Raw genomic sequence first — 24,537 nt, forward strand, 5'->3', positions numbered from 1 at the left:
CCCACAGTCCAAAGATGTGCGGGTTAGGTTGATTGGCTATGATAAATTGACCCTTAGTGTTAGGGGGATTAAATACGTGGGGTTACGGGGATCAGGTGGGATATGTGTCGGTGCAGGCTCGATGGGCCGAAATGGCCTCTATCTGCATTGTGGGGTTTCTGTGATTCTGTGAAAAGCAGGCCTTGCGCCTGCTTTTTATATGTGTAACTCCTGGAGACTTACCCTCCCGGAAAAACCTGGGGGGAAAAAATGTAAGTTCAATGCGCACGCACTGCCTCTCTGGCGCACGCGTTCCACCTCTAAACACCTTCTTTCGAGGGAACGGAAGTTCCGGTTTCCCGCGTATGCGCAGTGCATGCACGAAACTGGCACTTCCATTGGGTCTACGGGTGAGTACCCCGTGCGTACTCACACGTTGGAACCCGAATTTCTGGGCCATTGTGTTCTCAATGGCTTTTTTCAAGCAGATGAAATTCTATGGGGAACCTTGAAATCAGACTCCAGCAGAGGGCAGCCACACAGCGTCCTGATCCTTGTGCTACAATTCCTATTTGTGAAGGCAACAAGCATTAGGGTTCTTGTAACATATATGTTTTCAATGAAGCAATAGGCAGAAAACTGAATCGATGAATCAAGTTAATTAAAAAGACTTGCATTTATATAGTGCTTTTCCTAACCTCAGGATGTCCCAAAGCGCTTTACAGCCAAATAAGTCCTTTGCAACAGTGACCACACTTTTTTTTAATGTAGAAACACAGCAGCTGATTTGAGCACAGCAAGATCCCACAAAACCAATTAAATAAATGACCAATCATCTGTTCTAGGTGTTGGATGAGGTATAAATATTAGCCAAGTCACCAGCCAGAACTCTCCTGCTCCTCTTCAAAATAGTGCCCCGGGATCTTTTACATCCACCCGAGAGGGCAGAGGGAGCCTCATCTGAAAGACGGCAACTCCGACAGTGCAGCACTCCCTCAGTACTGGCACTGATGTTTTCTTAGAAAAAGAAAATACTAAACATATTTCAGAGTCTGCATTTAATTTAAGATTTTCTTACGATGAATGGCGGGGGCTCTGTAAGGAATCAAATAATAAAATGGCATACATAGTTCCAACTCGACATGATACAAACTTCACCTGTGGTATTTGCTGGTTGCAGACCATTATGTTGCTATGTGTTCAAAATCATGAATGGTTTTGATAGAGTAAATAAGGAGAAATTGTTTCCAGTGGCAGAAGGGTCGGTAACCAGCGGACAGAGATTTAAGGTGATTGGCAAAAGAACCAGAGGTGAGATGAGGAAACATTTTTTACGCAGTGAGTTGTTGTGATCTGGAACGCGCTGCCTGAAAGGGTGGTGGAAGCAGATTCAATAGTAACTTTCAAAAGAGAACTGGATAAATACTTGAAGGGGAAAAAAACTGCAGGACTCTGGGGGCAGAGCAGGGGGAGTGGGATTAATTGGATAGTGCTACCACAGAGTCGGCACAGGCACGATGGGCCGAACGGCCTCCTCCTGTGCTGTATGATTCTGTGATGTGGAGAACCTGGCTCACAACACAGGAACAGACAAACTCATGCTCTACTGCAAAAAACATTTTTTTTTATCCAGGAAATGAAATGAAAAGATCAAAATTGAAAAAGGGAAATTTTAATTGGAGTGTAAATCTTCTCTATTTAATAAGCATCGCCTGCGTTAACCGTGGTTTCAGTCGGGACTCGCCATTAAAGGTTTCCAGAAGCAGTAACAATGTAAAACTGGCAGATGGAAGTTGCAACCAAGCCCAAACCCGCGACCTCTACCACCGAGAAGGACAAGGGCAGCAGACGCATGGGAACACCACCACCTCCAAGTTCCCCTCCAAGTCACACACCATCCTGACTTAGAAATATATCGGCCGATCCTTCATCGTCGCCGAGTCAAAATCCTGGAACTCCCTCCCCAACAGCACTGTGGGAGCACCTTCACCACACGGGACTGCAGCGGTTCAAGAAGGTGGCTCACCGCCACCTTCTCGAGGGCAACTAGGGATGGGCAATAAATGCTGGGCCTTGCCACCGACAACCCAAGAAAGAATTAAAAACTTTTTTACATGGAAGTCTGGGAAACATTTTCTCTGTCAGAGTGGAGGAGATGTAGGATCACCACTGTAAATAACATTGCAGCGACTGAAGAAAGTTTTAAATCCTATAAACCAAGAGCCAGACTTAAGAACAACACAACTAAGTTACAACTTTTTAAGATCGAAATGACAATAACACGCTGCATTGAAGTCCAAAAATCTAATAGTTTGCCCCTAAATGCAGTCAATGCTTACATGCATGGACCAAGAAGGATTGTATAGTCTGGTTCAATGCAGTAATTGGATCTTTAATCTTAAACTATCAAACGTGGATTTTGTTCATCCACATACAATTAACCTATTGACATAAATCTGCTGGCTTGTGCCAGGTGCAGGATTTTCCTTCACGAGATTATATGACCATTTCTGCATAGCATCAAAATGCCGCAGGTCACCATTTTAAGGTCGTGTAAAAAAAATGTTTTAACATTCTGGTTAGCAACATCCCAAGGGCAGAACTGAGAACAAAGGCATCAGGTTTAAGACATGGCAGACAAACACCAACAAACCAAAAGCAGTCCCACAATCCTTTTGACGCGTATCCACTTCTGCCTTTCAGCCGCCAACCTGCTCAACCAGCACTCCTTGTCCAACGGCCAACGCATTAACTTTCAGCGTCCTCCCACGGAATGTCTTTAAAGTGGTCAAACTGCTTCCCGTCCAGCCTCGCAAGGGTCAGGAATGGTGACTTTGTTTCAAAATCCCACTCGTACTTGGTCAGATCAATGCTAATGGATAAAGGGCGGGCGGTCAAATATGGGTCTGGCACTGGCCACTGTAAGCCCAGGTGATGGCGATGAAGCTGAAAAATGAAGACGATAAACGTTAACCTTTTAGAAAGGTGACCTTTACTTCACGGCTGCAGCATTCAGTTTTGTTTTTTGCAATTATATAGGGCCCTAGTGAGATCGCACCTGGAGTATTGTGTACAGTCTTGGTCTCCTTACCCAAGGAAGGATATACTTGCCTTAGAGGGAGTGCAACGAAGGTTCAACAGACTGATTCCTGGGATGGGGGGGGATTGTCCTATGAGGAGACTAGGCCTATATTCTGTAGAATTTAGAAGAATGAGAGGTGATCTCATTGAAACATAAAATTCTTACAGGGCTTGACAGGGTAGATGCAGGGAGGATGTTTCCCCTGGCTGGGGAGTCTAGAACCAGGGTTCACAGTCTCGGAATAAGGGGTCGGCCATTTAGGACTAAGATGAGGAGAAATTTCTTCACTCAGAGGGTGGTGAATCTTTGAATTCTCTACCCCAGAGGGCTGTGGATGCTGAGTTGTTGAGTATATTCAAGACAGAGATCGATAGATTTTTGGATATTAAGGGAATCAAGAGATATGGGAATAGTGCGGGAAGGTGGAGTTTAGGTAGCTCAGCCATGATCTTATTGATTGATGGAACAGGTTCGAAGGGCCGAATGGCCTACTCCTGCTCCTAATTCTTATGTTCTGATGTTTCACATTTTTATATATAAAAACCCATGGGATTTGGAAGTAGAACAGCAGAATGTTAGACCGTGGGCTCAAGGCTTCCATTCTTTACCAGGCTGTGAGGATCCCTACTCTACTGATAGACACGAGGTCAAGTCTGGGGCACCAGAGCAAGGATTAGTCATTCATCAACTGAGCAGCAAGACAATGGAACTCAAAACGTTATAAACACTGTCAAAATATGAATCACAATTTCAAGGAACTGAGATACCCAAACCACGCAGTTTCTGTTTGTTTGATAAGATTGCACAGGGTTAACCCACAGAGACACACTTCTCTTAGCCAGAAAGCTCAGGTGCAAGTCAGCAGAACCAAGGATAAGTGAGTAATCCCAGAGTGTAACCAGCTAAAATTACACAGCCCACCAGCACTGTTGAGCTTCCATTTGCCCGTCCACCCAGGACCACCCTAGCCTTTAGAGCACTGGTGTGCAGGGTCAACTGGAGCGGAGTGGGAAGAATGGCCGTGGGAAGCAACAGGTCCCATTACTGAGCCAGTATCCCCGTTAGGGTTGGCCTACAGACATCAAAGGGGAAAAATTCAGTTGTTTGCACCTCCCGTTAGCGCCTTAAGAGGGCGCTAATGGGACGCAAAGCAACTAGCGCCCGGGCACGGCGATGTTTGCACCGCTCACGAAATTAATTAGACATTTTGCGGCGGCGCTAAACACTAACGCCACGATCTCCTGCACCGGCAGATCGTGACGTCAGTCGAGTGCGCAACGCCCCAGTAGCGCCCAGGACCGGATATTGAGTGGCACCCCCTGTCTTACCACCTGCCGCTAGCAACGACAGGTTGAGGGGAGCGTTTTGCAGTCAGAAAGGGACTGGGGGAACGCTATTTAAAGGCGACCACTTCCTGCCTTTTTTTGTCGGTGACATGTTTGCACCACACATTCAGAAAGAGAGAGACTTCTGGAGAGATTCAACGCTGTGTGAAGGAGTTTTGGGTAATAAGCAGCACTTTGCAGGTTCATTTTGATTTGCCCTTCCTTGCTTCGCCAGCGCTCTGAGGTAGCGCCTCGCTCCTCGGCCATTGCGCCTTAAGACAGGTGTGAAGCGCCTGATTTAGCGCTCCAATCACCTCTAGGGGCGATAAAAGCCAAGTTTGCCGTCGGAGGCGATAATTAGCGCCAGGCGCTAAACTTTGCGCACGGCCGATAATGGCGTCCCAAATGGGGCGATACTGAATTCCCCCCCCCCCAGTGTTTATTAAGTCTGCCACAGAGGGCTGATTTGGTTCAGATCTTCCATCGCCAGGCGTGTCATCTTGTAGCTAGCTCGCGCCAAAGGAATCTTAATACCTCCTAACCCTAACCCCTATCCCAGGAGGACAATCACTAGTTGGGTGTTAAACAGCTAACAAGTGTGGGCTCACGCACTCACTTCATTTTGCAGTTAGGATAAATATATTTTATTTAAAAGCTCAAACTACACGATTAAGAAGACTTCAGCTTTTTTTTTCCCGCCCAACACCAAAGTGCATAAACTCTGATCTTTCACTTACTTTAATTAATGTTCCATTTGTGCAATGCCACACAATGCCTTCTACTTTCCCCTCTCGGCTTTCCTCAAACCACCTGGTCAGATCTGTGAGGTTAAGTGTCGGGGGTTTCTCGATCTGTAGGGATCCATGGGAAATCAGGACATGGACAGGGCGCTTCTTATTTCCCAGCCCTGGAATAGGATCAAAAGTAAAGTCCGTGTTTACTAACACTTCACGGATCAAACCAAGGGATTAAGTGGAGGGTGGAAATCCTCCAGTCGATAATTTAACCAAAAAAAAGAAAGACGCATTTATATAGTGCCTTTCATGGCCTCAGGACGTTCAAAAGTACTTAATTGGCTGTAAAGCGATTTGAAAGTGCGGTCACTGTTGTAATGTAGGAAAGGTAGCAGCCAATTTGCACACAGCAAGCTCCCACAAACAGCAATGTGATATTCACCAGATAATCTGTTTTAGTGATGTTGATTTGAGGGATAAATATTGGCCCAGGACACCGGGGAGAACTCCCCTGCTCTTCTTTGAAATAGTGCCATAGGATCTTTTACGTCCACCTGAGAGGTTTAACGTCTCATCAGAAAGACGGCACCTCCGACAGTGCAGCACTCCCTCAGCACTGCACTGGGAGTGTCAGCCTAGATTTTTCTGCTCAAGTCTCGGGAGCGAGACTTGAACCCACGACCTTCTGACTCAGAGATGAGGGTGCTGCCCACTGAGCCACGGCTGATACAATAGTCCACAAGTAAAAAATAGGAAATGCATGGCAAATATTCAACCAAAATTATCACGCCGAGGAATTTTCCCCCTCCCCCAATTCTCTACCCAAAGTCTTCCCCAGCTAGTTTCGAGAAGTTGACACATTGTGCCTTTCACATTCTCAAGACATCCCAGAATACTCACATCTAATGCATTACCTTTGAAATGCAGTTAGTGTTATTTAGGCAACTGCTGCAGCCATTTTTCACACAGCAATGTCCCACAAACAACAATGGGATAAGTGACCAGTGATATACCTATCAATTCGTCCAATAAAAAGCGACGAGTTAGGAACGTAACTAAAGGTTTTTATTGACTAAATAACAGAGCCCACCCTCGTGGGTGATCGGGTCCAACAAGGAGGAATACCAGCCAGTCGACTACCTTTATACCTGGGCAGGTAGGTGGAGCCATGGGCGGAGTCGGAGGTGGTCAGCCCAGGTATAACAGCGCGACAAGAGGCGACCTCGTATCGTGATACAACAGTGATAACGGTGATAACAATACAACAGTGATAACTATAGTGTAACGATAAAAGTGGTTTACCACATTCACCCCTTGTTTAGATTTGAGTCCGGCGGGGTGAAGTGTACTACCAGTTCTGGTATGTCAGTCTGTCCGGAGGCCTCGTAAGCCTCTCCGATCGTCGCAGCGGCGGTGCTGCATTATCCGGTGTTAGTGCTGGTGTCTGCGTGGTCGGCGAAGGCTCGTGGGGTTCCGGCATGCCGTCTACCTGGGCTGGAATTGGGGGGGTGGTGGGGGGGGGGTAAAGGTGGTGTCTCCGGAGTGCCCGAGGGTGCGAGGTCTCGTAAGGAGACAGTGTCCTCCCGCCCGTCTGGGTAAGCCACGTAGGCGTACTGGGGGTTGGCGTGCAGGAGGTTCACCCTTTCGACCAGGGGGTCTGTTTTATGGGCCCTCACGTGCTTTCGCAGCAAGACGGGCCCCGGAGAGGTCAGCCAGGTTGGTAGAGTGGTTCCCGTAGTCGACTTCCTGGGGAAAACAAACATTCGTTCATGGGGGGTGGCGTTAACGGCAGTGCAAAGTAGTGACCGGATGGAGTGCAGCGCTGTCGGGAGGACTTCCTGCCAGCGGGAGGTTGGGAGGCCCTTAGACTTTAAGGCTAAGAGGACGGCCTTCCATACCGTCGCGTTCTCTCTTTCCACCTGGCCGTTCCCTTGGGGGTTGTAGCTGGTGGTCCTACTTGCTGCAATACCTCTCGCTAGTAGGAACTGACGGAGTTCCTCGCTCATGAAAGAGGAGCCCCGGTCACTATGTATATAGTTTGGGAACCCGAACAAGGCGAAGAGGTCGTTCAGGCATTTAATGACCGTGGTACTGGTCATGTCTGGGCAGGGGAAGGCAAAGGGGAAACGGGAGTACTCATCAACAATGTTGAGGAAGTACACATTACGGTCAGAGGACGGGAGGGGCCCCTTAAAGTCGATGCTCAGGCGCTCGAAGGGGCGGGTGGCCTTGATCAGGCTTGCTCTGTCCGGCCTAAAGAAGTGCGGTTTGCACTCGGCGCAGGTCTGGCAGTTCCTGGTTATGGTCCTGACCTCCTCGATGGAGTAGGGCAGGTTGCGGGCCTTAATGAAGTGGTAAAGTCTGGTGACCCCGGGGTGGCAGAGGTCGTTGTGGAGGGTCTGAAGTCTATCACTTTGCGCGCTGGCGCATGTAATTCGTGACAGAGCATCGGGGGGTTCGTTCAGCTTACCTGGCCGGTACAAGATATCATAATCGTAGGTGGAGAGCTCGATTCTCCACCTCAAGATCTTGTCATTCTTGATTTTGCCCCTCAGCTTGTTATTAAACATAAAAGCGACCGAACGTTGGTCGGTAAGGAGGGTAAATCGTTTGCCTGCCAGGTAGTGCCTCCAGCGTCGTACCGCCTCCACAATCGCCTGGGCCTCCTTCTCGACCGACGAGTGTCGGATCTCAGGGCCCTGTAGGGTCCTTGAGAAGAAGGCCACCGGTCTCCCCTCCTGGTTAAGGGTGGCGGCTAGGGCGAAGTCGGATGCATCGCTCTCGACTTGGAAGGGGATGGACTCATCCACTGCGTGCATAGTGGCCTTGGCAATGTCTCCCTTAATGAGGGAGAAGGCTGCGCACGCTTCCTCCGTAAGGGGGAAGGATGTGGACTTCATGAGGGGTCTGGCTTTGTCCGCATAATTGGGCACCCATTGGGCATAGTAGGCGAAGAGCCCCAGGGTTCTCTTAAGTGCCTTAGGGCAGTGGGGGAGGGGTAGCTCCATGAGGGGGCGCATTCTTTCGGGGTCGGGGCCGATGAGTCCGTTCTCTACTACACAGCCAAGGATGGCAAGGCGCGAGGTGTTAAACACACATTTCTCCTTATTGTAGGTGAGGTTCAGCCGTTGGGCTGTACGGAGGAATTTCTCCAGATTCACGTCGTGGTCCTGCCGGTCGCGGCCGCAGATGGTGACGTTATCTAGGTAGGGGAATGTGGCCTGCAGTCCGTTCTGGTCAACCATCCGGTCCATCTCCCTTTGGAAGACCGAGACCCCGTTGGTGACACCGAAGGGGACCCTAAGGAAGTGGTATAGGCGCCCATTCGCCTCGAAGGCGGTGTACTGGCGGTCCTCGGGGTGGATAGGGAGTTGGTGGTAGGCCGACTTAAGGTCGATGGTCGAGAATACGCGGTATTGTGCAATCTGATTGACCATGTCAGATATGCGGGGAAGCGGGTATGCGTCCAGCTGGGTGTATCTGTTTATGGTCTGGCTGTAGTCGATGACCAGGCGATTTTTATCGCCGGTCTTAACGACCACGACCTGGGCACGCCAGGGGCTGTTGCTCCCCTCGATGATGCCCTCCTTCAGGAGACGCTGCACCTCAGAGCTAATGAAAGCTCTGTCCCCAGCGCTGTACCGCCTGCTCTTGGTAGCGACGGGTTTGCAGTCGGGGGTGAGGTTAGCGAACAGGGAAGGTGGCGGCACCTTGAGGGTGGATAGGCTGCAGGTGTTACGCGGTGGGCGGTTTAACCTTCGCTGGTTGTCGACTGTGAGTGGGGGGAGGGGTCCACCGTATGCTAGGGTTACACTTTGGAGGTGGGATTGGAAGTCCAGCCCTAGTAGGACGGCAGCGCAGAGCTGGGGGAGGACGAGGAGTTTAAAGTTTTTATACTCTGTACCCTTAACCGACAAGGTCACAGCACAGTAGCCGCTAATGTCCGTGGCGTGGGACCTCGATGCCATCGAGATTCGGTTGCGCGTTGGCAGGACAGGGAGGGAGTAGTGGCTCACCGTGTCTGGGTGGATGAAGCTCTCCGTGCTTCCGCTGTCGAACAGGCAGGTCGTGGCGTGGCCGTTTACTTTGATGTCCATCATCGACTTGGACAGGTGGTGTGGGCGGGCTTGATCCAGAGTGACGGAGGCTAGCGTGTAGGTAAGCGAGTCGTTGTCGTCTGCGGGCGAGGCGGTCGTCGGGTCCGGGGGCCCGGTGGCAGTCGGGCGTGGTGGGTAAAATGGCGTCTCCCACGAGGTAGGACAAAATGGCGGAGAAGATGGCTGCCCCCATAACTCACATGAGGCACTATTGGGGTCGGTTGCCTTGATCAAAGATGGCCGCCCCCATGACTCACGTGTGGGGATACTGGCCTCAGTTGCCGTGAAAGAAGATGGCCGCCCCCACAGTTCGCATGAGGCACTGCTGGCCTCTGAAGATCCGCTCCTGCAGGCCTTAGAGAAATGGCCTTTCTTCCTGCAGGTTGTGCAGGTAGAGTTCCTGGCTGGGCAGCGCGACCTCGGGTGCTTCTCCTGGCCGCAAAAGAAGCAGCCGGCGGCCCGATCGCGGGTGCCCGATGTCGGAGCCGGTACCGGGGGTGGCGGGCCCGGTCGGGTCCGGGACGCCGACGCTGAGGTAGGTCCCGGGGGCGGCGCTGCGAAGGGTATTGCGGTAGGGGTCGGGCCCGAGTCCCAGGGTCGCGAGCAGTACCTGGAAAACGCCTCCTGGTCCTGATGGGCCACCTCCAGGGAGAGAGCGAGGGCTTCAGCTTTGTCCAGGTCGAGGTCTTTAGCTTCAAGCAGTCTTTGCCGTGAGTAGTCGGACCGTAGGCCTTTCACAAAGGCATCGCGGATATTATCTTCCGTATTTTCAACAGCCGTCACCGCTTTAAAGTCACAGTTCCTGCCGAGTGCTCTTAGCGCCCGTAAAAATTCAGCTACAGACTCTCCTGGCTGTTGCGGGCGGGATCTTAGGAGGTGCCTGGTGTACATGTAATTTACCGGGCTGCGGTACTGCTGTTTCAGTAGGTTGATAGCGGCCTCGTACGTAGTCGTGTCCTGTATGAGTGCGTATACTCTCGGGCTCGCTTGGGCGTTCAGAAGTCTTAGTTTGGATCTCTGCGGGGCGCCGGATTCTTCCAGGTAGGATTCGAAGCAGTCCAGCCAGTGTTTGAAGTTGAGGGCTGCGTTTGCTGCCTGTGGGTTTAGATCCAGGTACGGTGGTTTGAGGGCTTGCAGCCAAGCCGGCTGGTGTGGCTGTGCTTCTGGGAGGGCTTCTGGCTGGCCAGTAGTAGACATCTTTAAAATTTAGTCAATAAAATTGATATACCTATCAATTCGTCCAATAAAAAGCGACGAGTTAGGAACGTAACTAAAGGTTTTTATTGACTAAATAACAGAGCCCACCCTCGTGGGTGATCGGGTCCAACAAGGAGGAATACCAGCCAGTCGACTACCTTTATACCTGGGCAGGTAGGTGGAGCCATGGGCGGAGTCGGAGGTGGTCAGCCCAGGTATAACAGCGCGACAAGAGGCGACCTCGTATCGTGATACAACAGTGATAACGGTGATAACAATACAACAGTGATAACTATAGTGTAACGATAAAAGTGGTTTACCACAACCAGTTAATCTCACCATGGTTGAGGAAGCAATGTTGGTGAAGTTCCTTTGCTGCACAATACTGATACATCATACCATGAATTACATTTTCCCATATAATTACTTCAAGAATCATTTTACCCACCCTGTATTTTTTTCTAACGCTTTTGAATCAAGTTCCTTCTCTTTACCCCACCCACTTCACCAATCCAAAACTCTCTGATCCACACTCTTCCAACAGACATCTCTTCAGGTACCAGCCGTGGCTCGGTGGGTAGCACACTCGCCTCTCAGTCAGAAGGTTGTGGGTTCAAATCCCACTCCAGAGACTTGAGCACAAAATCCAGGCTGACACTCCCAGTGCAATACTGAGGGAGCGCTGCACTGTTGGAGGTGCCGTCTTTCGGACGAGACGGCTAAACGTCCGAGAGGGCAGATGGGGCCTCGGTTTAACATCAGCTCCGTAAAGACGGCACCTTTGACAATGCAGCACTCCCTCAGCACTGCACTGGGAGTGTTAGCCTGGATTATGAGCTCGAGTCTCTGGAGTGGGACTCGAACCCACGATCTTCTGACTCAGAGGCCAGAGTGCTGCCCGCTGAGCCACGGCTGACATCCAAACAAGGGGAGGCCAAGAGGTCAGGTTAAAAATAAACAGGTGCACACACAGAAAAAGCAAAAGTCTGCCTACCGTACGGATTGCCATTAATGTGCGTCCCGACAAGCTCCAGGGTTTGTTCAAGAAGCTCTACTAACGGAACAGTGGTAATTTCTAGAAGATTCTTCTCGGAGCACGGTTTCAAAACCAGCGCTGACCCAGTTTCGTAATTCACGGTGGAGGCATGCCAGCAGTAGGGTTTGCTCCCCTTCTCCACTGGAACCCAACCTTGAGAAAGGAGGGAACAAAAATAGATTTTTTAGAAAGCGCACTCCAAGAATCTTAAGGCATTGTCGTTTAGTGAACAGAAACTTGCTCCCCTCGTACCAGGAATGTGCCCGTTTTCATCCGGCTGCAGTCGGCCTTTTAACTGGACCACTCCGTGGGCCGGGATCCAGGCATCCGCAACCGTCCTGAAGTCATCGTCAAGGTTCCAAGTGAACTCTGGAGAGTAAATCGAACGTCCGTCACAACGCCTCACGTTATTGCTCCCGGTTTGTGCACAGCCACCTCGTTTAAACAGCGGTTCGTTCCATCTAGGGGTCAGCTAGTTACACGAACGTTATCTTCTTCATCACCAACTCTGTCAGGTCAAATATCTGCCCTCTTATGGCAAGTTTACTGTTTACATAGAGACGTACACATGGGTTGGGATTTTCTGGTTCTGTACATACCAACTGGGGGACTCGGAAGCATAATAACAATCTCCCCGCAAGCTGTTCAACAACTTGCATTTCTAAAGCACCTTTAACGTGGCAAAACGTCCCAAGGCGCATCGCGGGAGCGTTATCAAACAAAATTTTACACCGAGTCACATAAGGAGATATTAGGGCAAAGGGGGTAGGGTTTTAAGGAGCATCTTAAAAGGAGGAAAGAGATGTAGAGAAGCGGAGAGGTTTTAGGGAGGGAATTCCAGAGCTTAGGGCCTCAGCAGGTGAAGGCTTAGCCAGCAATCCACAGATTTGCCTAAACCAGGAAGATCCGACTGAATTGGGCCTAGGATTTGAGAGCCATCAGGTACGGTTAGGAAGCCTCACCACCTAGGTAAGTGTGGGGTCAGATCCCACTTACAGTGCATTTATATTGCAGCTACTGGTCTGCGCTGCAATGTCAGTTCCGTCGGGCAGCACCGTTTATACTGCCCAGCTCGAGCAGGGACCTCCTAAACCCTGGAGAGCGTGCTGTGCAGGTTCGATCTCCGAGCAGGCAGGACTGCACATCCTCTAGCTCCAGTTACATGTTTACAAAATGCTCAGGGCGAGTCCAAGCACTTTACACACCACCCGTGTGTCAGCCATGGCTCAGTTGGTGGCATTCTGGCCTCTGAGTCAGAAGGTCATGGGTTGAAGTCCCACTCCAGACAGCTGAAGACACGGCCACCAATGGTGGGATGGGTGGACAAGAGATCAGGGTTGGAGGAAGGCAGAGATCTCGGAGGGTTGTAGGGCTGCAGGTCACAGAGACAAGCGAGTCAATCTGAATGCCATTCCCCCTTCCCTCAATACAAAATGCCAGGTTATTGTTGGGCGGGAGAGGAAATGTCTCTAATACGCAAGAGGGTTCTTCAAATCTAGTCACTGGGGAGAAAGTGCTTTGCTTTTAAAATCGCAGTAAACTGTTGATTATAAACACAACACAGAGAAGGAAAAAGGTCATCATTACCGGTGCTGGTTTTGGAAGACTGATATTTCCTGAATCGCTTCTCAGCTTGTTTGGTAGGTTTCCTATCCAACCGAGCCCAGAGATACGGCAAATCTGGCAACAATCACCAATAAACACTAATTAACCAACTGAACTCTACCTATTAATTGAAGCTACACAGAAAAGATACAAGTTTTGGAATTGCAGAATTTTACAGCACAAGAGGTGGCCAATCGGCTCCCTCGAAGAGCTCACCACCTATTATTGCCACAATAACCTACTGTGGTGCTTCACTATCAAACAGATCCACCAGCAACCACACCATGGACGGAAAAACCATTTCACGAGTTCAAATCCATTGGTAGATATTACTGGATGTTGGCTGAGCAAGTAGGAATTACTGCATGTTAAAGCCTCCGTTGTAAACTTGGAAACGTAGTAAACAGCGAGGAGGACAGTAACAGACTTCAGGGGGACACAGACAGACCGGTGAAATGGGCAGACACATGGCAACTGAAATTTAACACAGAGAAGTGTGAAGTGGTTGATTTTGGTAGGAAGAATGAGGAGAGGCAATACAAAAAAAAGGTCCAATTTTAACAGGGTGCAGGAACAGCGAGACCTGGGGGTGTATGTACATAAGTCTTTGAAGGTGGCAGGACAAGTTGAGAAGGCTGTTAAAAAAGGCACAGGGGATCCTTGGCTTTATTAATAGAGGCATAGAGTACAAAAGCAAGGAAGTTATGCTAAACTTTTATGAAACACTAGTTAGGCCCCAGCTGGAGTACTGTGGCCAATTCTGGTCACCACACTTTAAGGAGGATGCCAAGGCCTTAGAGGATGCCAAGAAGATTTACTAGAAGGGTGCCAGGGATGAGGGACTTCAGTTATATGGAGAGATTAGAGAAACTGGGATTGTTCTCCTTAGAGCAGAGAAGATTAAGGGGAGATTTGATAGAGGTGTTCAAAATCATGAAGAGTTTTGATAGAGTAAATAAAGAGAAACTGTTTCCAGTGGCAGGAGGGTCGGTAACCAGAGGACACAGATTTAAGGCAATTTCCAAAAGAACCAGAGGCGACATGAGGAAAAATAATTTAAGCAGCGCGTTGTTCTGATCTGGAATGCGCTGCCTAAAAGGGCGGTGGAGGCAGATTCAATAATAACTTTCAAAAGGGAATTGGATAAATACTTGAAGGGGAAAAATTTACAGAGCTATGGGGAAAGAGCGGGGGGAGTGGGACTAATTGGAGAGCTCTTTCAAAGAGCCGGCACAGGCACAATGGGTCGAATATCCTTCTTCTGTGGTGTATCATTCTAGGATTAGGGTTTGGATGGTGCAGTGAATAAGATGAAGGCCTTTGGGACTTGGGATTCAAATTCAGCCCAGAGATATGGGATGAAGGATTTTTTCTGTCTGCTGGTTGGAAGGACCCTATAGGAAATGAGTTTGGCAGTCCCCTAGTGGGCACTGACACGCAGCACCCAATTTTCCCTAAATTTGGCAGTTTTTTTCTCAGAGACCGCAGCACAGTTGGCGTGTCACTGCACCGTCGCAATCGAGGGCGCCCTTCCGAGGTTCGGGATAAGGTACATTGTTGGGGCAGGATAGAGGAGGCTTTACTCTGCAGGCTATACCTGACCTGGCAGCACTTGATGCTAACACCACCTGCCCGTAATGAGAAAGCGTTCTGTACCCCAGCCAGTACACGTCACACCTAATCTCAGCCTATTACCATCTCGTCTGGCTTCGAATACCTTTTATTGTCTCTTCTACTTCTTTTGTCTCTTTCACTTCTTTTGTCCGATCGCAACCCTGCCTTCGATCTATTTTATTTTCTTTCCAGTTTTGAAGAAGGGTTCGACCCGAAACGTCGGCTCAAATTTCTCTCCACGGATGTTGCCTGGCCTGCTGAGTTTTTCCAGCGTTTTCTGTTGTTGTTTCGGATTTCCAACATCTGCAGTATTTTGCTATCGTACTAACAGCCCTCATCTTGACGAACACAGAAATTCAGTAAGACAAACATTTAATGCTGGAATCGGAATATGGAAACAAGAATGAGCTCTGACCGTATTCCAATGAACATCCTGATACACTGGTTATTGCTGTAGATCTGGTCCCTTTCATTGAAAAGTTTGAGAGAGTGGGGCTTTCTGACCAGCATAAAAAGTTTTAAAAATACAGGAAACTCTCATTTAAACAGCACCTAAATATCCGGAATTCTCTATTAACCAGCAAAATTCATACTCCGAAAACAACACCTCAATAACCGGCAATGTTGCCGAGTCCGAGTCTCCCGCGGTGGCCGAGTTAGTCAGTGGGGGTAGTTCTCCAAACTGCCACTACTCGGCTTCCTGGCGCTGTCGGAAGTCGGAACACCTCAATAACAGGAGTCTGACTCTCCTGCGCTGTAGGTAAGTACCCAATTACTGTATACTGCACATTTCTTGATTTTTTTATTTTTGTTTGTTAAAAATAGCCTCGGTAGATAACCCTCTCCGTCATCCGGAATTTTTAATCAATCGGCACCATCCCAGTCCCGTCGGTGCCGGATACCAAAGAGTTTCCTGTACATTACGAGCAATTAAACTGACATCTCCTGCTACAGGTTGTATGGATTTCTGTGCAGATTTCTCACATTTATAATGCACAAATACAAAAGCAAAATACTGCGGAGGCTGGAAATCTGAAATAAAAACAGAAAATGCTGGAAATACTCAGCAAGTCGGCAGCATCCATGGAGAGAGAAACAGAGTTAACGTTTCAGTTCGATGACCTTCAGTCAGAACGAAGGGTCATCGACCTGAAGAGTTAACTCTGTTTCTCTCTCCACAGATGCTGCCTGACCTGCTGAGTATTTCCAGCATTTTCTGTTTTTATTTATAATGCAGAATTTTTTATTTATTTAAAAAAGCACTTCCCATTCTCTTTATAAAATGAAGGCACATCTGTTACGTTACCTTTGCACATAGTGACATAACAGCAGGTCCCGTCCACTTTCTCGGTGGCGACCGCATGGTCTATATCAGCTTCCAGTGCCTTCGGACTCAGCTCTCCGGTGGCCAGAACTCTGAATGACTGAAAACAAGTTTATCAGAAAAGGGTCTGTCCCAAAGGGGGCACGAACAGATCGGACGGATGAATCAATCAATCCGGTCAGCTTGGGAATACCCGTGGGTGAAGCTGGTCAAACGGGCACAAAGTTAACCGGCTGGTCAAGCACTTCCTTCACTTGCCAGAAGCATTCGCAAACAGAATGTTAGTTTCTGTCCAATCGAAGCTTCCATTTTTACCAGGTTCTCCACAGAAGAAGCAACACACAGAGAGATCTGGAATATTACTCGAGCAGACAAAAAATAATCCCTTGACACTATTCGAAGAAGAACAAGGATTGCTCCTGGTATCCTTCACCAATGTTCCTCACAGAATCTTACAGCACAGAAGGAGGCCACTCAGCCCGTCGTGCCTGTGCCGGCTCTCTGAAAGAGCGATCCAGTTAGTCCCACTCTCCTCGCTCTTTCCCCCGTAGCAAACTTTGGATTCAGACTGCATTCAGAAATCACTTTGCTCTGACTCGACAGTCGTACTAGAAATGCAGACTCGGGGAGTAGCATTCTGTGCTGCTCATGTTGCTTTTCCAATGACCATTATCGACAACACTTGGTCCAGGTGATCTCCTGGACTGGTTTTTAATCACCTGAGGGGGTTGGAGAGGAATTTTCCAGAGTATTTTTTCTCTTATTGGCCCTGTCTTTTTCTCTCTGGTTTTTTCGCCTCTCCCGGGACATGGCTGTGGGGGGGGTTAAGGTGGGGAGGGCAGGTAGGAAACAAGTGCCTAGCCATGATGTTCCGGCCGTCATGAGTTTGGGGCAGGCTTGATGGACCAGCTGGTCTTTTCCTGCCCATCCATTTTGTATGTTCATATTGTCGGCAGCAGCTTTAAAAATGTACCTATGCTGACTACAATAGTGTTGGAGTTCTGTGGTCGGCCCTAGTATCTCTTCATTGGAGCGGGAGGGAGGCAATCAGGCAGGATCCAGTGACCCCCTGGTGGACATGTACATTGAGAGAAGACAGGATCAGACTCAGCTGTGATGCCCTCATTATCAAACAGCCCAACACTGACACCCATTATCAGAACTTGCATGTGAAGAATACCCACCATGTGGATATACGAGTAGACTACCAGCACCCTTGGAACGATCCCCTGGCACACCACAAACCAGAATGGGTTACCAACGTTCAGTTAAAAAAACATCTAACACGACCATCTCTCTTTCTCGGAAGCAGAAGCTGATTAAAGGACAATTCCGTATCTCCAACGATAACTTGTCTGCTGAATTAGAGACACACAGTGGAATAAACAACAACTTGCATTTATATAGCGCCTTTAACGTAGTAAAACATCCCAAGGCGCTTCACAGGAGCGATTATCAAACAAAATTTGACGCCGAGCCACATAAGTAGAAATCAGGACAGGTGACCAAAAGCTTGGCCAAAGAGGCAGGTTTTAAGGAACATCATAAAGGAGGAGAGAGAGGCGGAGAGGTTTAGGGAGGGAATTCCAGAGCTTAGGGCCTCGGCAGGTGAAGACTAAACCAGCAATCTACAGATTTGCCTAAACCAGGAAGATCCGACATAATTGAGCCTAGGATTTGAGAGCCATCAGGTAAGGATAGGAAGCTGAGTATCGAGGCCTCACCACCTAGGTAAGTGTGGGGTCAGATCCCGCTTACAGTGCATTTATATTGCAGCTACTGGTCTGAGCTGCAGTGTCAGTTCCATCAGGCAGCACCGTTTATACTGCCCTGCTCGAGCAGGAACCTCCTAAACCCTGGAGAGCACGCTGTGCGGGTTCGATCTCCGAGCAGGCAGGACTGCACATCCTCTATCCCCAGGTACATTTTACAAAGTGCTCGGGGGGATGGGATGGGTGATCCAAGCACTTTTCGCACCACCCCTGTATCAGCTGTGGCTCAGTTGGTAGCACTCTGGCCTCTGAGCCAGAAGGACTATGGGGTCAAGTCCCACTCCAGTAACTTGAGTAATTCTAAGAAAACTTCAGTGCCAGTGCCGAGGGAGTGCTGCACTGTCGTAGGTGCCGTCTTTCAGATGAGACGTTAAACCAAGGCCCCGTCTGCCCACTCAGGTGGATGTACAAGATCCCACGGCACTATTTCGAAGAGCAGGGGGAGTTCTCCCAATATTAATCATTGAGTTCTCGAGTGGAGCATAACCGCCAGCATGGACTGGTTGGGTCTAATGGCTTGTTTCTGTGCTGTAATCACTCAACCAACATCACTAAAACAGATTAAATGGTCATTTATCTCATCGCTGTTTGCGGGACCTTGCTGTGCTAAAATTGGCCGCCACCTTTCCTACATTATATTGGCGGTGAAGCGCTTTGAGAAGTCCTGAAGTTGTTTAAGGCGCTATATAAATGCAAGTTCTTTCTGTGTCATCCAGGAGTGACAATCCATGCAGTAAGAGACTCCTTCCTCCAGGGAATCTCTCTGGAGCTGGGGCAGACTCCCATCTTGGCGTTAAATGCATACTTTAGCACCACTGGTGAAGCAGAAATAGCATAAATGCAGAGCACGAAATTGCAAGCAATTCGTGAAAAACTACAGCCCTGTAGTTTTTGCACCTTTGCCCCGGATATGATGATTTATTTTTTATTTATTTAATTTTTGCAAGCTGGCAATCTCGAGTTTTAAAATGAATGCAACCTCGAGATGGATTGTGCATCGCACCCAATACCTTTGCATTGCTCCAGCCTGGGGGGTCGGCAGCCAATGCTTTCCTACCTGGTTGGCCCGTTTGGTGGCCGGTTCATCCGTCACTTGGGTGGAGAAAGCGCAGGGGATCTTCTGCTGCACGGAGCCCCGGCGCTGCATGGCGTCTCTGCAGAGCCCCGGCCCGGGCTTCACACTGCACCGAAACCATTCAAACCCATCAGTACAACCAAAGATCAAGTTGCAAACGGTCTAACATTTTGCACTGAGTTTCTCCGCCGGTTCCTTGCACCCTTCCTCCTTCTTCTTAAACGTAGCTCTTCACTACGCCGAATGTCAACACTGGCTCCAATTTCCTCTCCCCCCGAGGGGCCGAGATTCCGCAGGCGCCTGCGCAACTCGTTGAGTCCCAACCCAGCAAAAAAATCCCCTGGAGTGCCGTCCTGCAGATACCATTGTTGCAGCAGCAACAGCCACTTGCATTTGGCTCGGTGACACGTTTAACAGAAAGACACTGAGTGTTTAGAATGAGGAACTCGCTCCCACAGGCCAACAGCACAGATGCACTTAAAGGGGGAAGCTGGATAAACACATGGGGGGACAAAGGAGTAGAAGGAAATGCTGATGACCAAAATTATTTGACCAAGCTTTAGCTCACCTGCCCCCTTATTTATCCTTATGTGGATCGGTGTCAAATTTTTTGTCTTAAAATACTCCTGTGATGCGCCTTGGGACTTTTACTATGTTAAAGGTGCTATATAAATACAAGTTGTTGTTGTTGATGGGGTGAGATGAAGACGGGGTGGGAGGAGGCTCGTGTGGAACATGGACCCGTTGGGCCAAATGGCCTGTTTCTGTGCGGTGTTGATGGGATGGAAGGCGAGGGAGATGGTTAGAGGGGGAGGGGGTAGCTCCATGCTTGGCCAGAGATGGGGGGTACTGAAGGCTTTTTTAAAAGGTTTATGGAGAGACAGGTTGGTGGGGGGAGGGGAGATCCTGGAAAGAATGTGCATTTATCTTTAATCTGAAACACGAATCAAGAGGCTTTACAGAGTGGGAGTAAAATAAATAAATGAGTACAATAGATGAATATGTTATTGTGTTGTTCCTGGGATGTGGGCATCACTGGCAAGGCTGGCATTTATTGCCCATCCCTATTTGCCCCTTGTCAAAGTGGTGGTGAGCCACTTTCTTGAACCGCTGCAGTCCGTGCGGGGCAGGTGGCCCTACGATGATGTTCGGTGGGGAGTTCCAGCTCCATGAACCCAGACCGCTGCTGCAGAGAAAGCTGAAAGTGCAATCCGTGACTTTTTTTATTTGCACAAAGCCCCCGTCAGTGCACTTGTTTCTACCGATGGGAGAGGCCAAAAGCTGGAGCTGTGCAGGCTGGATAAGATCAGGTCCCCAGGTCCAACTGAGCTGGCGGGCCACGGGACCCCCGGTTTAATTGTCTCATCGGAAAGACGGCACCTCTGACAGTGCAGTGCTCCCCTCAGTACTGCACTGGGAGTGTCAGCCGGGCTTGTGGGACTTGAACCCACGACCTTCTGACTCAGAAGCGAGAGTAGGAAGTGTCAGCTCAGCTCGGTGGTAGCGCTCTCACCTCTGACTGCAAAAATTTTGTCAAAAGGCAATTTCAGATTCGTCCCCTCCTTTGTTGATGACCTGTGATTTGGTGTGTGGAGGACAATGAATAATATTTGCATCAACAAAATATGCATTTGACAAATCTATAATGTTACATCTTTCATTTCAAAATACAAAGTTACAATTTAAAAATTACAGCAATAAATTCAACACTACATCCAACCACTGGAAGTAAAAACTAATCAAGTACATCGGATTAGTGTCAAATATTATACTAGGATATTGGCACGAGAATTTCAATTATCTATTTTCACAGCAAGTTTCTATATTTAAATGGAAATAAGTACATTTAACTAACTGGTAATAACGTCTGACAAGCCCCTCAAAAGTGAAGTTATCCCCTATATTTCTCACGGTGTGAGTGAGCTGGCGCATTGGTAGGCAGAGTTCTATATAATACATCACCATTATACAGTTTAATGGAAAATTAAGTGGGGAAGAGCAAAGCTAGAGGCCATCAGTATAAGATAGTCACTAATAAATCTAATAGGGAATTCAGAAGAAACTTCTTTACCCAGAGAGTGGTGAGAATGTGGAACTCGCCACCACAGGGAGTGGTTGAGGCGAATAGTATAGATGCATTTAAGGGGAAGTTGGATAAGCATGAGCAAGAAAGGAATAGAGGTTTTTGCTGATAGGGTGAGATGAAGAGGGTGAGATGAAGAGGGGAGTGAGGCAATGTCCCCTTTAAGCTCCCGCGCAGCGGCTCACCAGCTTTTAAATAGGAGAAACAGCGCATGCGCGGTATTTTGAATGGGCTGCGCACTGAAAATAAAATTAAAGGGAACATTGGTGTGAGGAGATGTTGTGTGGAGCATAAACACCGGCATAGACCAGTTGGGCCGAATGGCCTGTGTCTTGTGCTGTAAATACTATGTACGGTATCACTGAAATCTGTCATGGAAAAACAACCTTGTATCAGAGAATGAAAATGCCATTTTTGCCCCCAAAAAAGGGAACCATATAGACAGCCCAATCTTCAGAAACCTCAGACTCCAGGGAAACACGTTTGCTCTGCGTTTAGTCAAGGCACCAGTGAAAATACATTGAGAGATTTTAATATATATACACACACACATTCTGTACTTAACCTTATTAATAAGCAAGAAAGACTTGCATTTCTACAGCGCCTTTCACAACCTCAGGACGTCCCAAAGCGCTTTACAGCCAATGAAGTACTTTTGAAGTGTGCTCACTGTCGTAATAAGGGCTTGCAGCTGAGTGCAGGAACAGTGTTACAAAAGTTATACAACACCGGCAACAACTCAGGTCTTGTAGATAATATCGATATATAAAATTCCTGGCATTTTAAATATTCAAAATTTAGGGTATTCAAATTTAGGCTTTGACGTTGTAATTTTCTTGCTCTCCCCGTAAGTGCTCCGAACAAAAATACACGGAAGCAGAATCGGCCAGTCAGCTTGTAAAACTTCAAACATTGGCACTAAGATATTGTTAGAATTTGGTGGGGGGCAGATTTTCCTGGTCCTAAGCCCGCAATGAAAACAAGACCACCGAGCGGGGAGAAGCGCACGACTGTAAGGGATCCCGCCTGATTTTTCTCTGTCCATTTAAATTAATTAATGAGACAGAAAATCGGGAAGACTTCCTTCTTGGTAAGTGTCCGTACTCCGTCTGGTTTTCCTGTAACAGAAAAATCTACCCTGGATGTTTTGACATCTCAAAAAATAAAATGTTATAAAAAGTAATAGACCTACACCACGACTGACTGAAAATGCAAAGCACTTCATAGCATTCCAGCAAGGTTCTTTGCTGCGATCAGCTTTAACACATTTTATAAAAAGGGCACAGCAACATAATATATCTTGCACAGGTATAATGGTCATTCTGGCTTTGCCGTATATCTTCTCCTATCTCACACCCCCCAGCAGTTTCTCAGGATGTTGGCGAAATCTTCATCGTTTGTGATCCCAAGGCTGAGTCCCTCGTAATAAGCTTCAAATTCACAGTAAGCGACTTCTTTGGGGCTGATGCAGCTCTCCTGTAGTGTGTCCAGGAATGCTGATCGGACTTGCTGCTCTGAAGATTCTCCTGCAACAGGATGGTAAAGAGAACAATGTTGGGCCAGCACTCGGAAACCTGGTGACGAGAACGTGAGAACATAAGAAATAGGAGGAGTCGGCCATTTGGCCCCTCGAGCCTGCTCCACCATTCAATAAGATCATGGTTGATCTGATGTTGGCCTCAACTCCATTTCCCTGCCCGCTCCCCATAACCCTTGACTCCCCTATAGTTCAAAAATCTGTCTATCTCCTCCTTAAATATATTCAATGACCCAGCCTCCACAGCTCCCTGGGGTAGAGGATTCCAAAGATTCACAACCCTCAGAGAAGAAATTCCTCCTCATCTCCGTTTTAAATGGGTGACCCCTTATTCTGAAACTGTGCCCCCTAGTTCTAGATTCCCCCACGAGGGGAAACCTCCTCTCTGCATCTACCCTGTCCAACCCCCTCAGAATCTTATGTTTCAATAAGATCCCCTCTCATTCTTCTAAACTCCGTTGAATATAGGCCCAACCTGCTCAACCTTTCATCATAAGACAACACCTTCATCTCAGGAATCAACCTAGTGAATTTTCTCTGAACTGCCTCCAATGCAAGTATATCCCTCCTTAAATAAGGAGACCAAAACTGTACGCAGTACTCCAGGTGTGGTCTCACCAACGCCCTGTACAGTTGTAGCAAGACTTCCCTTTCTCCATCCCCCTTGCAATAAAGGCCAACATTCCATTTGCCTTCCTAATTACTTGCTGTACCTGCATGCTAACTTATTATGTTTCATGTACAAGGACCCCAGATCCCTCTGTACCGCAGCATTTTGTAATCTCTCCCCATTTAAATAATAATTTGCTTTTTTATTCTTCCTACCATAGTGGATAACCTCACATCTTCCCACATTATACTCCATCTCCCAAATTTTTGCACACTCACTTAACCTATCTATATCCCATTGCAGATTCTGTGTCCTCCTCACAATTTGCTTTCCCACCTATCTTTGTATCATCAGCAAATTTGGCTACATTACACTTGGTCCCTTCATCCAAGTCATTAATGTAGATTGTAAATAGTTGAGGCCCCAGCACTGATCTCTGTGGCACCCCACTAGTTACAGTTTGCCAACCTGAAAATGACCCATTTATCCCGACTCTCTGTTTTCCGTTAGTTACCCAACCCCGTGAGCTCTTATCTTGTGTAGTAACCTATTATGTGGCACCTTATCGAATGCCTTCTGGAAATCCAAATACACCACATCCACTGGTTCCCCTTTATCCACCCTGCTCGTTACATCCTCAAAAGAACTCCGGCAAATTTGTCAAATATGATTTCCCTTTCATAAAACCATGCTGACTCTGCTCGATAGTATTATGATTTTCTCAATGTCCTGCTATCACTTCCTTCATAATGGACTCCAGCATTTTCCCATTGACAGATGTTAGGCTAAGTTAATTCAACTTCTGAAAAGGTGCTCATGTTTAGGTCATTCAATGTAGGGGACAAAAGGTGGTTGGCATCATTGGAGAGAGAGAGAGAGAGAGAGAGACAGACAGAGTTACCTTAGCTTAGCAACAGCCTGGTGTTTGCAATCAAAGTAGACCTTGTATATGTTCATAATAAGAATGTCTAGATTAGAAATATTATGTTCATAATAAGAATGTCTAGAGACTAGAAAGGTTATGTTTACCACAGCAAGAACACGGCATCTTATGTGCAAGGCTGTTGATGTATGTTGAAGAAAATATAGACTTGTGTCCCCGTACTATGCAGTAGTATATAGTATACTAGCTGGGGGAGCCCGGCTTTGCCAGGGCTGTTTTGGGCCGGGCGGTTTAAATCGAGTCGCAGGCTTTGGGGCCTGTCTGTCTGTCTGTCCCTGTGTGAATCTGCTGCCGGGCAACATTTTAAATCGAGTCCCAGGCTTTGGGGCCTGTCTGTGTCCCTCTGTGAATCTGCTGCCGGGCAACATTTCTACCTTTTAATAGCTTCAAAGATGAAAGTGAAAGTACTTATAAAACGTTTTTGGTAAATGTGATGTTATTTTTAAAAAGAGATACTAACTTTTTCGAAGCTGGATTAGCAGATTTTGAACTGGAAGTAGTGAAGCAATGGCTGCCAGATGCCG

The 24,537-nt window shown here is 48.0% G+C and overlaps 2 protein-coding genes across 6 annotated transcripts in view; both read right to left on the reverse strand.

Annotated features, from left to right (window-relative positions):
* Positions 1-636: 636 nt before the first annotated feature.
* Positions 637-19,230, reverse strand: rlig1 (RNA 5'-phosphate and 3'-OH ligase 1). Its single transcript, XM_086009509.1, has 7 exons — positions 18,823-19,230; positions 15,976-16,093; positions 13,038-13,130; positions 11,703-11,819; positions 11,409-11,603; positions 5,124-5,293; positions 637-2,925 (listed from the first exon to the last, which is right to left on the reverse strand). Exons 1-7 carry the CDS (start codon positions 18,910-18,912, stop codon positions 2,728-2,730), a joined length of 981 nt encoding a protein of 326 aa, XP_085865635.1. The 5' UTR covers positions 18,913-19,230; the 3' UTR covers positions 637-2,727.
* Positions 19,231-20,466: 1,236 nt separating this feature from the next.
* caps2 (calcyphosine 2) overlaps positions 20,467-24,537 on the reverse strand; it is a 64,278-nt gene continuing 60,207 nt past the window's right edge. For all 5 annotated transcript variants that reach the window (XM_086009512.1, XM_086009515.1, XM_086009511.1 and 2 more), the window contains one exon: positions 20,467-22,449. In XM_086009512.1, the coding sequence (XP_085865638.1) occupies positions 22,274-22,449 (176 nt within the window). In that variant the 3' untranslated portion in view covers positions 20,467-22,273. The remainder of the gene's footprint in view (positions 22,450-24,537) is intronic.

This window comes from Somniosus microcephalus, chromosome 16 (assembly GCF_052327205.1).
Source record: "Somniosus microcephalus isolate GS21.2 chromosome 16, FLI_Smic_1.0, whole genome shotgun sequence".
Classification (NCBI taxonomy): domain Eukaryota; kingdom Metazoa; phylum Chordata; class Chondrichthyes; order Squaliformes; family Somniosidae; genus Somniosus; species Somniosus microcephalus.